Below are 15,622 nucleotides of genomic sequence, written 5' to 3' on the forward strand. Positions count from 1 at the left end.
AGGAAGGCTTAACGCTCAGGGATAGAAATAGTTTTGAGAGTTTTTCACAACACTGTTGACCTCACTTACCTGCCATACCGCGATTATGGCGGCGATCTGATTATCAAAAAGGAGGCAAACCAAGAGCTGAAAATCCAGTAAGTTTAATAATCAATAAGTTGTAATAATCAATTAAGATTGATCTAATCTGAGTGTGCTTTTTTTTCTTATTGTTGGTACCTTTGCACTAACCAACACTTAACTCAATACCTGCAATCAAGCAATTATATATATATATATAGTTGCTTAGCGAACGTTCCTCTGATCCCATCCTTTTTGAAGCTTCAAACTAATGCTACTTAGCTGCCATGTTTGGTTATGTGTTTTGTTTCTAATGTAGAAAAATAACTCTCATAGGATTTGAAGGAGGACATTTAATTAAACTGCAAAAAGGAGGTGGCGTCATTACTGGAAAATTATTAACTACACATTTGAATATGATTAGTTATACGTCTGAGGTGACATGATAACAAGGCAATTGTTAGGTCGTAATGGGGCTTATTTTTGATCCTAAGAAACTACTTAAATGCTTTCGTTCAATCTTTCATTCATTTATGAATAGACCTTTGCGACGCAGACACTGTGTTTGGATTAGTGAGATTCGGCCGCATTACAACTTAACTGGTGACTACAACAAATCTTAAATTTCTTAATTGATAATCTTGTCTGCAGCTGAGAGTTCATCGTTCCTAAGTTTTAAAAAAGGAGATCTCATCATCTTGGAGAATGACACCGGGGAGACAGTAGTAAACTCTGGTTGGTGTTTCGGCACTTGCGAGCGCACAGGAAAGAAAGGAGATTTCCCTGCTGAATGCGTGTATGTGTTACCCACCATCGCCAAGCCAACATCAGATACAATGGTAAGTTGTGTCATTGTACATGTATTCTGTTGGCCTATTATTCCACTATTATGTCATTTTACCATATAAGGTCAAGAGAACAAGCAAAATATGAGGCCGTAATACACTGTAGTGTCCTGGTTTAACCGGTTTACAACAGGGCGAATACCGGCGGATGCAAAAGGAGCAACTGTGACTGACAGAATCAGGATGTTTTGGATACTCTCATTAGAAAATAGAAGCCAAAATACCATTTTTCTTTTGCAGTAAAATAATTAACCTCTCATTCAATGGTTTGGCATATAATAAGCGCGAACATTTTGCTAATTGTTAACGTCATTCTCACAGACAGAATTGCCAGATAATTTTTTTTTTTGTAGTGGAATAATAAACCTCTTATTCGATGGTTTAGCATATAATACGAGCGGTCATTTTGCTCATTGCTCTTATTTTTCCTCGCCCCTGCGGGGCTCGGAAAAATACTACGCAACTCGCAAAATATCCGCACGTATTATATGCTAAACCATCGAATAAGGTGTATTTATTTGATACATGTGTGGTATCCAGGGGCTTCATTCGCGCACTCCTTACTAGCGTGCAGGCCAAAGTTCCGCAGTAATCAAGAAAAGTGACAAAACTGTTTAAAGCTTAGGAATGGTGCTTCTTGTGAATCCGTTGTAGTGCAACTTGTAAGCGAAACAGTTTTCGACTTACAAGGCTTGAAATTACTTGTTTTTTAAAACTTCTTTACGGAAGTTTACCCGTTATCTTTCACATTTTTATTCAACATGTATTACATAGATACATACTTTATTGAGACTCTCTTCAACAGGGCTTTTCAATCACAATGTTAATTATTACATAATACTGGTAATTAAGAAAAGAAAAGAAAACTTATATACAGTAGTTCAATTAAATTCAAAATACATTCAAAATTATTCAAAATATATTCAAAATTATTTCGTATAAAATATCCTATTAAAAAGTCTCCGCTTAAAACTATCAATATCTTTAGTATTCCTAATATTGTCAGGTAGCCCATTCCATTCCTTTGGACCCCGAAAATAAAATGCCCTTTGTCCCATTGATAGTCTACATCGGGGGACCACAAAATTGTTACATCCCCTTGTGTTCTTGTTGTGAACTGCTGAACGTTTAATAAAATATTTACCTAAATAATCTGGAGCTAAGCCATTTACACATTTGAATACTAAAACTAAGTCATTTAATAGAACCTTCTCCGTAACATCTAACCATTTAAGAGATCTCCGTCCCTGGGAGATATGGTCAAACTTCTTTAAACCTAATACAACTCTGGCAGCAAAATTTTGTACCAACTGCAGTTTGTGGAGGCTACGTTTAGATGTGTTCCCCCATACTGAGGAACAATAAAAAAGTTTACTGAAAACAAAGCTATTTATAAGTAGTAAAATGGTTTTCCTATCCAAAAGATGTTTAATTCTACCTATCTGTACCAACTGGTTCCTACAGCTAGAGACTGTTTTAGTAACATGTAAATCGTAGGTAAGATATTGATCAATGTATACCCCGAGATCCTAAGCAACTGACACTGGTGAAATAGTTTTGCCCAGCAGGGATAAGGAGATATGAGGTAGCCTCTTAATAAGTTGTGCTGAGCCAACAACCACTAATTTTGTCTTCTCTGGGTTTATGAGTAGAGAATTCTTTGCACACCATTTACTGATGTCCCTAAGATCTTGGTTTACGGCTGCCATAGCACTTGATGAGTCTGATACAGAAAATTTAAAGTGCAATTGGCTGTCATCAACATATGCAGCGGGTTGGCTATGGGTAATAACGCTGATTAAATCATTAATGTAAATAGTAAAAAGCATAGGACCCAAGATCGAACCCTGAGGTACTCCATTTTTAACGGGTAACAATTCTGAGACTGAATCTTCGTGTCGTACTCTTTGGTATCTACTTGATAGGTAGCTACTAAACCAGGAAATTGCGGAAGCTTTGAGACCCAGTTTTCGTAATTTTCCTAACAATAGATTATGATTAAGGTTGTCAAAAGCTTTTGACATATCAAGCAGTACTAGTAACGAGGCAAATTTTTTATCGATTGCTTTAAAAATGTTATCTGTTACATTTATGAGGGCAGTTTCTGTCGAATGCATTTTTCTGTTGCCACTTTGATAAGTCGACAGTTTGTCATGCGTTGTCAAAAATTCCACAAACTGCTTGTGCGCCAGTCTCTCACTTACTTTCGATAGGATGGGTAACAATGAAATCGGCCTGTTGTTGGCTGGTTCCTCTGAGTTTCCTTCTTTGGCTACAGGTATCACCTCAGCAATTTTCCATGCTTTAGGAAAAGCAGCCATCTTAAATGAATTGTTCACCAATCTAGAAATCACAGGTGCGATACTCTCACAACTGTCTTTCAGGACTCGTGCTGAGATTTTATCATATCCTGGTGCTTTGTTGGCAGCTAAACTCTTAATGACAGACTTGACGTCAGTTTCTTTTACATCTTGGAACTCAAATGCTTCTGTTTCAACGTGTAGGCCAGTGTCAATGCTTTCCCGCCTTAGAACCACATTCTTCATCCAAACCATATTCCCTTGATATCAGGTTCGCTTTATAGGCAGTAAGTTCTCCTACTGATGTGAAGTACTTATTGAATTTATTTGCCAAAGTCTCTTGGTCCTCCAAAGTACTTGGACGTTTAGCAGTACCGCGAGACATACATCGATTTAAGGTCTTCCAAGGGGCGTTTGTATTTCTCCTGCTGTTAGCTATTTCGTTTCTTACATGGATTTTTTCAGCAAGCCTCAGTTCTCGTTTCACTTCTTGTCGGAAGAAGCGATATCCGTTCCAGCATAGCTTGTCATTAGTCTGGATGGCTTTCCTATGCCAACGATCCTTGGTCTTCATGAGCTGCTTTATTTCTGGCGTTACGAACGGATGAGAGCGGGACTTGATCTTTATACGTATGATGGGCGCGTGCTGATCTAGTACGTCCAAGAAGAGAGAATTGAATGTTTCCACTTGGGAATCAGTGTCATCAAAGAAGTATACCAAATGCCACGGAACAAGAGAAAGATCTTCGCAAAAGCTGTCGGGTGCGTACTCGGAATAGCTTCTTGTAGTAACGTATTTGGATTTTACTTTAGGGCGACTTATCTTCAAGGTAACCTCAACTAAGTTGTGATCACTTATTGAGGACGTAATGACTGAGCAAGACTCCGCTAGGGTAGGATCGGTGGTCATAATGACATCAATTAACGAGCGCTTTGTTTCTGTAATTCTGGTCGGTTCCCTCACCAGTTGTGTTAAGTTGAAGCTAGCACAAAGTTCTTTAAAAGTTCGACTATCCACTCTATCATCAAGAATGTTACAGTTTAGGTCACCCAAAATGATAATATCATTGCCATGCAGTAACATATCCAGGAGAGTTCTGGACAAACTATCACTGAAAGCTAATGTGGTGCCAGGTGGTCTATAAACAGTACAAATAAAAATTGATTTGCAGTGTCGAACTTGGACTTTTATCCAGAGCTGCTGGAAATTTTCGTCGCTAATTCCCGAGGCATGTTCTAGAATTGTCGCTTTGAATGTGTCTCTGATGTACACGGCAAGGCCGCCACCAGATTTATGTTCTCCCCGATCTTGGCGGAAGAATACAAATCCAGGAATCTGCACGGCTTGATTATCAACCGTCGAGTCGAGCCAAGTTTCTGATATAGTAAATATATCAAAGTTATGATCTTCGATGGTATGTTGTAGAAGAAAACGGTGTTCGCGAGACTTCAAAGAGCGAATATTCAGATGAGCAATCTTGATGCACGAAGTTGCATGTTGGCTGACCACTGACGCAGTTGAGTGATTTTCCTCTGGATCTTGCCCGGGCCGAGAATTTTGCTTTTGCTTTGAATTTGGGCCCGGCTGAGGGTGAACATCTCCGCTAAGGATGATCTGTATCATCACCGGGTTAAAACTTTACAGTACAGTAAGGTTTGTTGGTCAGTTTTTCACATCACTTTCAGATAACAGCTTTGATATGTATTTTTTTATTGTTTGTTTGCAGGCATTATTTAGTGATCAGTCTTTAGAGAATTCAGAAAAAATCATCGCTACAACACAGACAGCAATATATCAAGAGGAGATGGAAGACTTTATCAAACCTCACACGTTACAAGATTACTCCATTGATCATTTCCTCCCGCCAACTAAGAGGACACTAAGTAAAGCACTTTCGTCGCAGGTTAAAAGGAGAGATAAAAACGCACCATGGGCCTTTACAAAGGTATTCCACTGTGTTTGTATCGTTGTTGTTTTTTACTTGTAATCTTAAGTATGTGCAAAAAATTTTTCCAACTATATCGGGTATCTTCTAAGAATCTAGAATATTACGTTTTTAAATAGGTTTTATTATTTTTTGTAGAGACATAGAGGATGACTTCCATGCAGCTTCTTCGTTTACTTTAAATTACTTTAACTCCTCTCTTGCTAGTTGTTCACATCGCCATAAATGCGTCTGAAATTATATTAATCTTGAAAAAATGTAGACCTTTAAAGGTACTCTGTGTTGTAGGATCCAATCAAGCAGCCATTGTTAAAGCGTCTTGCAGGACAAGAAGAACTTGCTCGAATGGCTACACAGACCTTTCTGGATATCCTTTCACAAGAGTTACTGAATCGGCATACCGTAATACCTAGCATAATAACTACAACCAGTTGGAAAAGTACTTGAGACACTGTACCATATTTTGGCATAAATGGCCTGTCCTTGATCTTGTGCTTGTGATCCCCCCTCCACCCCTTATCAAAGTTGCTAGCAATGCTTAAAACTTGGAAGAACAACTTTGAATGGAAGGGAGGAGGGAGGTCAGTTTTTATATCTCACAGACCTGTGTTTAGCAGCGATTTGAACCATGAAAGGTTGGTTTTTTGTGAAAGTGTCTCAACATTTTTGCAACTGGTTGTAGCTAATACAGGCAATGTTACTTAGAATAATTATTGCTCAACAACCGATCGACTTTCCTTAATCGAGTGAGCCTAGCTTGTTTTATCTCTGGCTTTTACTGTGTAAAATAGGTAACTGGCGGTCGCGAAAAGTCCTTGTGATTGAGGTTTTTTTTCTTTAAAGGAACCATATATATGTGGGTAGATATTAGTAGTAGTAGCAGCCTATCTGTGAAGTATCTATATCCATATGATTTTCCTTGACTTGTTGTACCTATCATGAAATACATGGGTGATTACCCATCAAAGCGATTTCGACAAACAACCGACCTCACCGACGCCATATTTGAGCCCGCGCTCCTTCATGTAAGTTGTATATAGTTGTACGAGTTTTTCACTTTATCGTTAAGAGCGCATATGAGTTGTTGTGGTCGCTTCATTCGGTACATGATTCCGGTTAGCTCAAAGTAAACAGAGTTGGCCTGAGCGATTGCGGAATTTCAAGAATTGAAACTAAGTTGTTATCCGTTATTTGCCAAATCCAATTTCGTCAAAATACTATTTTTCATCCACAGTGATGGGCCACCCTCTGTGTGGATCATCAGTTTAGATTTAGATGGTGATTTTTTTCTTTACTTCAAAGCATTTAGAGAAAGTTTAAACCCAGCACCTGACCATACACTGGTACTAACACGCAACCCTAACCCGGACACAGATTCTTATTACGTAACTTATACTTGTTAAGTGTTCCCAAGAGAGGATTGATGAATTATTTTGGCAGTTATTAACCGCTTTTCATGTCAGCATATTAAGTTTTAGATACTATTTTTCGTTTATTTTTATCTCAGGTTTTTTTTTTCAATTTCCTTTTTGCTTTATTAGGAGCCGTTGCGAGATGAAGTTTACTGCCAGTTAATTAAACAGGTTACCGATAACAGATTACCGTAAGTACAATTGAACTTCGTTAATCTGGACTTCTTTATTATCCAGAATTTTTCATCATCATTTTAGTCGGTCGTATTTGATAACCCGGGTTACTGTAGTTTCGGAAAAACTGCTGTCATTAGGTGATAACGAAAGTTATTATCCCGGCATTCAAAGCTATGTACCAGTTGCATAAAGTTTCTGGGAAATCGGGTCGGAAAGTAAATGCCAGAACACCAATTTTTTGCTTATGTTTTTACTATTTTACTCAGTCCTTATCTGTGTTTCTCTGTCTATCGTTACCCTATTTTGTTGACCATGTTTATCTGTGTTCTTTTGCAGTTCAAGTGAAGAGAAAGGATGGGAATTATTGTGGCTTTGTACCGGTATTTTTGCCTGCAGGTTAGTGTTTATTACTTAAACTGAATAAATTTTGTTTCTGGAGTGATGGAAAAATCTAGAGCTTTTGTTCACTTGGCATTTGTTTGCCGACTTGGCTTTGCGTACCCTGTTGCACTTGTTTTCGATACTCACAAATGCATAGTCGCAGGTCAATAAATTTTTCTTACTATTTTTTCATTTTTCATTTTTCAGTTCTTTGCTGATGAGAGACGTGAACCAAGTATTTCGCTCCTGCTCCAGTAAACAGCCTCTTGCGCATGACTGCTTGGCTAGACTGCAAAAAACCATTCGAGTTGGCCAGCGGAAATACCCGCCACACATAGTAGAAGTTGAGGCGATACAGGTAAGGTTATCAGTTCTTTTCTTAACCCCTGTTTTCCTGAACAAAAGGCTATTTCATCCTACTATTTAGTTATTGACTTCTCTTTTAATTGATCAGACATCCTGGAAAAAAGCTGACCATAAAACAACTTCCAAAGCTTACACTTCACGTATCACAGCTAAGCGTTTGGTGGTGAAGCCGTTGCTTTTGATCGTTGGGTTTCTTGTGAAAACCAAAGTTGATGACGTGTTGAAATAGTGTTTTGTACGTCGCATTAACGAGTTGTCATAAAATACTCTTTTTTGATTCGCTACGAGTCCTTTTTCTTCTTCTTCGTCTTCCTCCTTCCTCGCTATAGAAACGGTGTTACCTGCTGATATGCATTCAAATGGTTTCCACCAAGAGAGGATAAAGGGGACAGAGAAGGCATCCCCCATACACACCCTATTCCATAGGTAATTCGTCTCGAGTTATTTTTAAGACACATAGATCCCAAGGGGGATTAGACACCAGCCAATCATATAGCGCGAATGTGTTCCGCGTGGATGACCCACGCTCAGAGCCGCGCGTCCTTCACGAATCGACGCAGAAAAAAATGTGATTGGCTGTAACTCGAGACGAATTACCTATGGAATAGGGTGTGTATGGGGGATGCCTTCTCTGTCCCCTTTATCCTCTCTTGGTTTCCACCGATGACCAGCGCAGGTTCTGTGATGGATGTCGTCTTTACTTACTCGAATTTTGTGTTTTTATCTCCAGCACAAAACAACACAGATATTTCACAAAGTGTACTTCCCAGACGATACCGATCAGGTAATCTATGTTGCCTCGGAGATGTTGCTTTTAGAATCTCATATATGGATTTCTTAATAACCCGGTATTTTCTCTCTCTATAGGCCTTTGAAGTCGATTCCAGTACCCGCGCGAAAGAATTTTGCGCTGTGGTTGCGCAGCGCTTGGGACTTAAGTCTTCTGAAGGATTCAGTTTGTTTGTGAAAATTACTGATAAAGGTGACGTCTGAACATCTTTACTACCGGTATTATGTAATAACTAATGTTTCAAGGATATAACGTTAGGAAGCTAATTTTTTTTTTTCTCTTTTGCTAGTGATCAGTGTACCTGAAGGAGACTTCTTCTTTGATTTTGTGAGGCATTTAACGGAGTGGCTGAAGAAGGCGAGACCCACTCGTGATGGTACGTATGTTTAGTAGTCATGTGTTCGTACATAACGCATCCACAGCGTTTTTTAGATGCCCAGAGTTAACCCTGTTTGTTTTACAGGTCAGCTGCCGAATTTGACGTATCAGGTTTTCTTTATGAAGAAATTGTGGTCAACAACAGTAGTTGGAAAAGACTTGGCAGCCGACACCATATTTCACTATCATCAGGTAGACATCTTTGCTACATATCCATCTTCGTCGTTGATATTTTGCACAGTCAAAGTCAATAAGTCAGTCAAGTAGTTGCATTGGTTAAGTGATACAACTTTCGGCGTCTATTAAAGGTTTAAAACATCTTAAGGATAATGAGTTGGAATCTTTCCTCCCCTCCGTTTCCTTTATCTTTGTGTGAAATTTACCTGATATAATGGCTGGGTATGTCCATCGGCCAATGTGATTATTGCCGTTAGGGAATTTGCGGTACAACGAACAGAACCCCAGCCACCGAGACTTTGAAATCTAAAGAGAAAAACGCCTTTTTTATTGGCTAACAAATTAACGAAGCCAAATCTTTTTGTTGTCAACGTCAGCGTCCCCTGGGAAGCGGCGGTTTAATTCGTAGCACGGTAATTTTTCTGATTATTATTCATTCAAAATATTCAGTTCCCCATTACTGACTGGCTTAAATCCTACGGCCAATTCTTCATGAACAACGGGCATTCAGGGCTATCCGAAGATAAAATAACTGAATTTCTGACTCAAACTGAACTGAAGAGGTGCAAGAATGCGCAAAATATATTGCTCGATGGATGTTATCAACTTTTTGAGGAGTATTTGCAAGAAAAAAAAACATCTGTTTATAGCATTAAACCTTGCCCGAGAAATGGGCCAAAGTTTTAAAGGAAGTCTACGAGGAAGTAAGCTGGTTAAGAACTGTGTATGATGTGAGGAATTATGCACATCTCGGAGGCTGTTATCCACCTCAGCCGATAACGTTCTTCTCGATCTGCATAATTCTCCACATCATACTCAGCCTCATTCAATAAATATGATCGGGCGTTATTTTGTATTTCATTTGACTGTGTTTACGTGATCCTAAGCGCTTTCGTTTGTCTTTTCAGGAGTTACCAAAATACTTACGAGGGTATCATAAATGTACCAAAGAACAGGCAAGTCAGTTAGCGGCTCTCATTTACAGAGTGCGCTTTGGCGAAGATAAGAAAGAATTTCCCAGCATACCGTGAGAATTACTTTTGTTTGTTTTTTGTTGTTGTTTTTTCTGCTAGTGTTTTTTTTTTGGTGTCATTTCGTCGCTTGTGGGCCCTCCTTAAACAAAATAAGATTCTTTTATGATTTTTTTTAAAACTCGTTTATTTGACAGAAAAATATTACGTGACTTGATTCCACCTGACCTGAGCAAAGAACAGTCTTCAGATGACTGGAAGAGAGTGAGTTGCTAATACAAACACATTATGCATTTCATCATTTCATCATTTATTGATTATTCTAACTCATTTTTTTTTTTTTTTCAATCAGGCCATAGTCGCAGCTTTTAATAAACACGCAGGCAAATCAAAGAACGATGCAAAGATTTCTTTCTTAAGAATGATTTACAGGTGGCCGACATTTGGGTCTGCGTTCTTCGAAGTCAAGGTACAGAGTACTTTGTTCCGTAAATTATGTGACTATTGATTGTCGTTTAAGGGACCGATCGTTTATTACGTCCCGAGGGGGGGGGGGGGGGGTACAATTTTTGAAAAGGGTTAATTTGGGGGGGGGGGGGTCAGTTTTGAAAATGTACAAAGTGTGAGGGGGGTCGAAATTTTAAGACACAGGATTGACATTATATGTTGTAGTTGTTAAAACATATCATAATTGAAACACAAACAAAAAAACACTTTTCCTTCATTAGTAAACCAAAAAGTCGCGCTGACGACTCTTTGTCGGCTACAAAATTCTACCCGCACAGACTTATTGTGCCCACTGTGATCAGAGATCACGCCCTCGCCTTCGTGGCAGCCTGGTTGCTCAGCGGGTCAAAATGGCAGCTTTTGAAAGTGAAGAGGTCATAAATATGGATGAAGAAATCGAAAAAAGAAATGAAGACAATATTTTGCATAGTGGTTTGCGTTCCTGGCTGAAAGAAATTAACTTACTGGAGTATTCAGGGAAGTTTTTAGAGAATGGGTACGATGACCTGGACCAGTTACGTTCAATGACAGGGGAAGATTTGGCTGAAGTTACCAGTGATGTCGGTTTAGTCGAAAAGACGGGCCATCTGAAACGATTCTATGCAGACGTTGAAAAACTTAAAACTGCGAAAAAATGCACTTTTGCTCTAGATTGTACAGAAAGCGTCACAGGTATTAAAATATAATATTGAATGCTATGTAACCAAGCTTGTCCCAGGACCCTATCAACTATTTTTACCTAACCAGACTACCAGACCCCCATCTAGCTTTAATATGAAGTCGATGTCCAAAGAAAGAGAGAAAATCGAGTTATCTTGAAACTTAGTCTAGGAAAGGTGGGAGGGTGCGTTTTAAAAACTCTTATCGCCAAAAGCGGGGGTACAATTTTCATTTGAAATTATTTTTAGGGGGGTACAGTTTTCATATACCACACTTTTCTGAACCCCCCTACCCCCCTGGGACGTAAAAAACGATCGGTCCCTAAACTGAAGCATAACATACTGGTGTATTTTTGCTCCGTTTGTGGACTTGTATGTATCGCTTTGTCTTTTAGCAAAGTACAGAACCAAACTTCCCGGAGAGTCTTTTGATAGCTATTAACAAGAATGGTGTCAACCTAATTAACCCACGAAGCAAGGTAAGGCATTCCTTAAAGCGTTTTTTTCCTGGGTGTACCCCGGTAAAGTTGAGTACCATGCCCTCTTTCAGACCAGGGGCCGGCCGTTTCTCGCTGGAATCCCCCGGTAACTACCAGGCCCTGTGGGCTGTTTGTTGTGTTTGAGGCATTCAAAGTAGGAGTTTTAACAGTTTTGAAAATGAAAAATTAAAATCATCAGATAAAGAAACATAATGGATGAGTGAGAAGGCTAGAATCCGTAAATTCATTCAAGTAATATAGCAGGAAGAAACGGGCCCCTGAGTGGGATTGTTTAAACCAGGGATGAGATAATTCAGATGTGAATGATTATAATGCAAATTCCTGTCAACTCTTTTTGCTTAAAATCTGGTATTAAGATGTTCTAAAACAACCAAACTTATGGAGGAAATGCTTTTGAACAAAAATCTCAGGAACCCGGATGAAAATTAAACCCTTGGTTAGCCAAATCGGCCTTCGATAAAGGTGGCTCCCTAGAGTAAATTGGCCGTGCGCAGCCTGAGCACTAGTATGGCGCGAGCTTTAAAATCCGCGCGACGTCCACGCAAAAATTAAAACAAACATGGCCTCTCAGTTTCCAAATATTCCACCCAAAAAACTTTATTAACTTTCTGTTGAAGCTCATTGTGCAAAACGTTTGATTAGTGTAGGTCAAACATTTATGAGAGGAGACAATGTTACACCGGTTACAAGTCACTATCGATCTCCATAAGAGTAAATTATATGTAAAAACAAAGCAGAAATTTTCCAAAGACATCAATTCTTTCGTTTCAAAAATAGACAAACAATACATAGTCGAAGTAAATGGTGAGTGGAAACTTTACTAAGAAAACAACGAAGTAAGTACACTTACCTAGAAGGAAGCAATGTTGCTGTTTCTGGCCTTTGGTTCACGGTCAGTGGAAAGATCCGAAAGATCGAGCCAATTCCCGAACAAACACTGAAGATTGTCTTCACTGGCGGAGCTCCTCCGTCACTTTATTTCTCTTACATTTGATTTGATTAAAGTAATTCTAGAAGTGGCTTTAAGACAAGATTACGGGGGGGGGGGAGTTATTTTTTTTTTGTTTTGCCGACTCTATCGCATTTTTTTAAAAACTTATCAGAAAAAAGGTTTCCCACTTCTAAACTTGTATCCTAATCGAAGGAACCTTTCCATCGACGAACCAACATCCTTGTATTTTTTCTTGTTTCAAACGTCCTTCAACGCACATGCAAGATGCACTAGAAAATGTTTTTGCACAATGAGAAATAATTTTTACTCACAGATTGACCCTTGACGAAAGTAATAGTTGTCCGTCGAGACCTACGGTCTTGTACGGGTAGCTGAGGACATGATGTACAATTTATATTCTCCGTAAAACGATGGTTTTTGAACTCGGAAATGGCCTAAACAGGCTATTGGAGAACTTAAACCTTCCTGCCGTCTTTGTCAGTCCCAAGCGGTGAAGGTCCATACACAAATCAATCCATAAGGGATACTATACCATATACCATATACCATATACCTATATTCATACTCCTCCCCCTATCTTCCCTTTACGTTTTGGGTGAATTCATTGTTGAAACGTTTTTGCTTGTTTGTGAGAACTGATTTGTCAAACGCATTAAACCCGGAAGAGTATCATTTCTGTAGTTTTCCTGTTATCATCAATTTTGTTATTTAGTAACCTTGACGGAAGTATACTTTTGCTTATGCAGGATATACTGGCCACATATCCCTTCACTAAAATCTCTAACTGGAGCAGCGGAAACACGTACTTCCACATGACTATTGGCAGCTTAGTAAAAGGCAGCCGGCTTCTGTGTGAAACGTCACTGGTAAGATTTAATATTCGGCTGTACTTAATAGGTTCCTGGTTGTGAGGAAATTGTAGTTTCAGTGTTTGCACAGGTCATTGGAATATATCTTAGTTTTAAAAAAAAGCTCAAAGGAATTTTATGATGCAGCCTTGTTTCCAGGCTTCTGTAGTTAACTGGCCAGTTATACATAACTTCAAAGGTACTTACATGCAGCTGTGTCAGTTGCACTTCAGTATTTGTTATATAATATATAGAGAGAGAGAGAGTTTTTTGTTTTTGTTTTTTTTTTTTTTCTATCGACTACTTGCTATTGATAGCTTGCTGTTTTCACAAAATTCCCACGGAATTACAGACGCTCCTAGACTATCCAGTCAACCCTGCAATAAGACTTACTTCCTCTTTTTTCTCCAACTTTTGCGCTCCCCTCTGAAAGATCGCCTGATTTACAGGGTAAATGTAGGTGGGTTGATATTGCTGTGCTTTTTTCCCACCGTACCTGTTAAAACCAACCCGTCTTTGTAAAATATTTAAATTTTGTATGATCACCTACGATCCACTTTCGTGGACGAAGAATTTAATTTATAGTGTGGTTTCCATGCCCTTCTAATTTTTGCGTCACCGTCTTCTTTCAGGGGTACAAAATGGACGACTTGCTGACGTCATACATCTCCCTTATGCTGACTACAATGAATAAACAAAAGAAACCTGCCACGCTTAGAGCTGTGAAGAAATAGAATCAGAGCGAAAGTTACGAGTGAAAGAAAATATTAGATAATTAGATAGTAAACCATATGCTTTATTTTCTAGGAGTGTTGAGCGGTCCACTGACTCGCCTTAACGTATTTGGACGGCTTTAAGTTATTGGACAGAAAAAGTTTATTGTTGTTTAAAAGAATATTGTTTACTAAGCAATTACAGAAAATTGACTAATTTCTTTGCACAGGCGACTGTACGTATTACAATGACATTTCTTTAAAATGTGTAAATTTCGGACATTTCAGCATTACTTTGGAAGAGTGTTAAATGTTGATCTTCCTATTTTGCATAACGTGTAAACTCTCCTACTTCGCTTTGGGTCTATTCAAACTAATTTAGCCGATGTCCGCCCAAACCGCAAAATAATATCCTTCGTAATTATTGGAGTCATTTACAAATGTCTGACCTGTTTACAGTTATCTTTGAAAGGAAGCTATGATCACTAATTTGTTAGTAAAGGTAGGGTTTTTTAGTACGTTTTTGAATAATTATGTTTTTAGGTGCGTTGTAAGATAATAACTATATTTAAATATTGAGTATTTAAAACGTAATTAGCTAGTGTATCTACTTTGCAAGCTAGAATTTTTGGTTCAATATGTACAAGTTGATATCCAGGAACCGAAGTTTTAAAGACAACCTTTCCAGCACTCATTTTCCGGCCCACTGACCGACTGTAACTAATTTACAGGCCGAATTGTTCAAAAGGTGAATATTGCTGTCCACTGTATAAATCTCTATTTGGTGGATAAACTAATTGGTTTCCCTAATACTTATCCGCTGAATAGTGATTTATCCGGAGGATAGTCCCGCTATCCAAAGTTTGAACTACCGGGCCAGATTAAAAAGATGAAGTAGTTAATACCTTACTTTTAATGGACGGACGAATTGATTGGTGCAATTGATTCTAACACAGTACTAACTGCACGAAAACGATATCCTACTTGCACTTTTTCAGATCAGATTTCCTTTTCCGACAGAGAAAAATAAATCAAAATTGATTTGCTTTTGATGCCATGGATTTTTTGGAAAAACCACCCTGTTTTTTTTTTGTTGTTGTTTTTTTGTTGGTTTGTTTTTTTTGTTTTTGTTTTTGTTTTTGTTTTTTTCATTTACCTTTACAAAGTTTGTTCTCCTACAGAATAGATCTGGCCTCAATTGTTCAAATGTTGGATGGCGCTATCCACTGGATAATTTATTTGTCCAGCAGTTACGTATTAACCCGTTAAGAAAACCAATTGTGTAATCCACTGAATACTGGTATATACATTGTGTTATCCACCATTTAAACAAATGGGCCAGGTACTCAGTTTGCCCTTGCGGAGAGTTCCAGTCAAAACCTTTCGAAGCCTGATTACCGTGGTGTCGTCGTTAGTCTTAATGGCTGCGAAGGAAACGAACTAATTTCATTTACATTTTTTCATTTTTTCCAATTCCTATTATCTATTACTTCATAAGCTTTCTTACATCTCTGTGGTTATATAAGGCCCGTTCTTTTGAGGAGAATATGTTTCTAAATGATCGCGACATTGAAACAAATTCCACAATAATCAACGAAGTTCCTTATTTTGTAGGAGTCATACGTCGCGTAAATCGGTGT

The 15,622-nt window shown here is 38.5% G+C and overlaps 1 protein-coding gene across 1 annotated transcript in view; it reads left to right on the forward strand.

Moving 5' to 3' along the window:
- LOC140951164 (unconventional myosin-VIIa-like) overlaps positions 1-15,031 on the forward strand; it is a 45,455-nt gene extending 30,424 nt beyond the window's left edge. The window contains exons 36-52 of the mRNA XM_073400384.1: positions 712-899; positions 4,933-5,151; positions 5,440-5,518; positions 6,085-6,176; positions 6,693-6,754; positions 7,077-7,136; positions 7,329-7,479; positions 8,218-8,271; positions 8,355-8,469; positions 8,567-8,653; positions 8,741-8,847; positions 9,741-9,859; positions 10,001-10,067; positions 10,156-10,272; positions 11,365-11,448; positions 13,168-13,287; positions 13,902-15,031. Of these exons, the coding sequence (XP_073256485.1) occupies positions 712-899; positions 4,933-5,151; positions 5,440-5,518; positions 6,085-6,176; positions 6,693-6,754; positions 7,077-7,136; positions 7,329-7,479; positions 8,218-8,271; positions 8,355-8,469; positions 8,567-8,653; positions 8,741-8,847; positions 9,741-9,859; positions 10,001-10,067; positions 10,156-10,272; positions 11,365-11,448; positions 13,168-13,287; positions 13,902-14,003 (1,823 nt within the window). The 3' untranslated portion in view covers positions 14,004-15,031. The remainder of the gene's footprint in view (positions 1-711; positions 900-4,932; positions 5,152-5,439; positions 5,519-6,084; positions 6,177-6,692; positions 6,755-7,076; positions 7,137-7,328; positions 7,480-8,217; positions 8,272-8,354; positions 8,470-8,566; positions 8,654-8,740; positions 8,848-9,740; positions 9,860-10,000; positions 10,068-10,155; positions 10,273-11,364; positions 11,449-13,167; positions 13,288-13,901) is intronic.
- Positions 15,032-15,622: the final 591 nt, after the last annotated feature.

The sequence above is a fragment of the Porites lutea genome, chromosome 10 (assembly GCF_958299795.1).
Source record: "Porites lutea chromosome 10, jaPorLute2.1, whole genome shotgun sequence".
NCBI classification, from domain to species: domain Eukaryota; kingdom Metazoa; phylum Cnidaria; class Anthozoa; order Scleractinia; family Poritidae; genus Porites; species Porites lutea.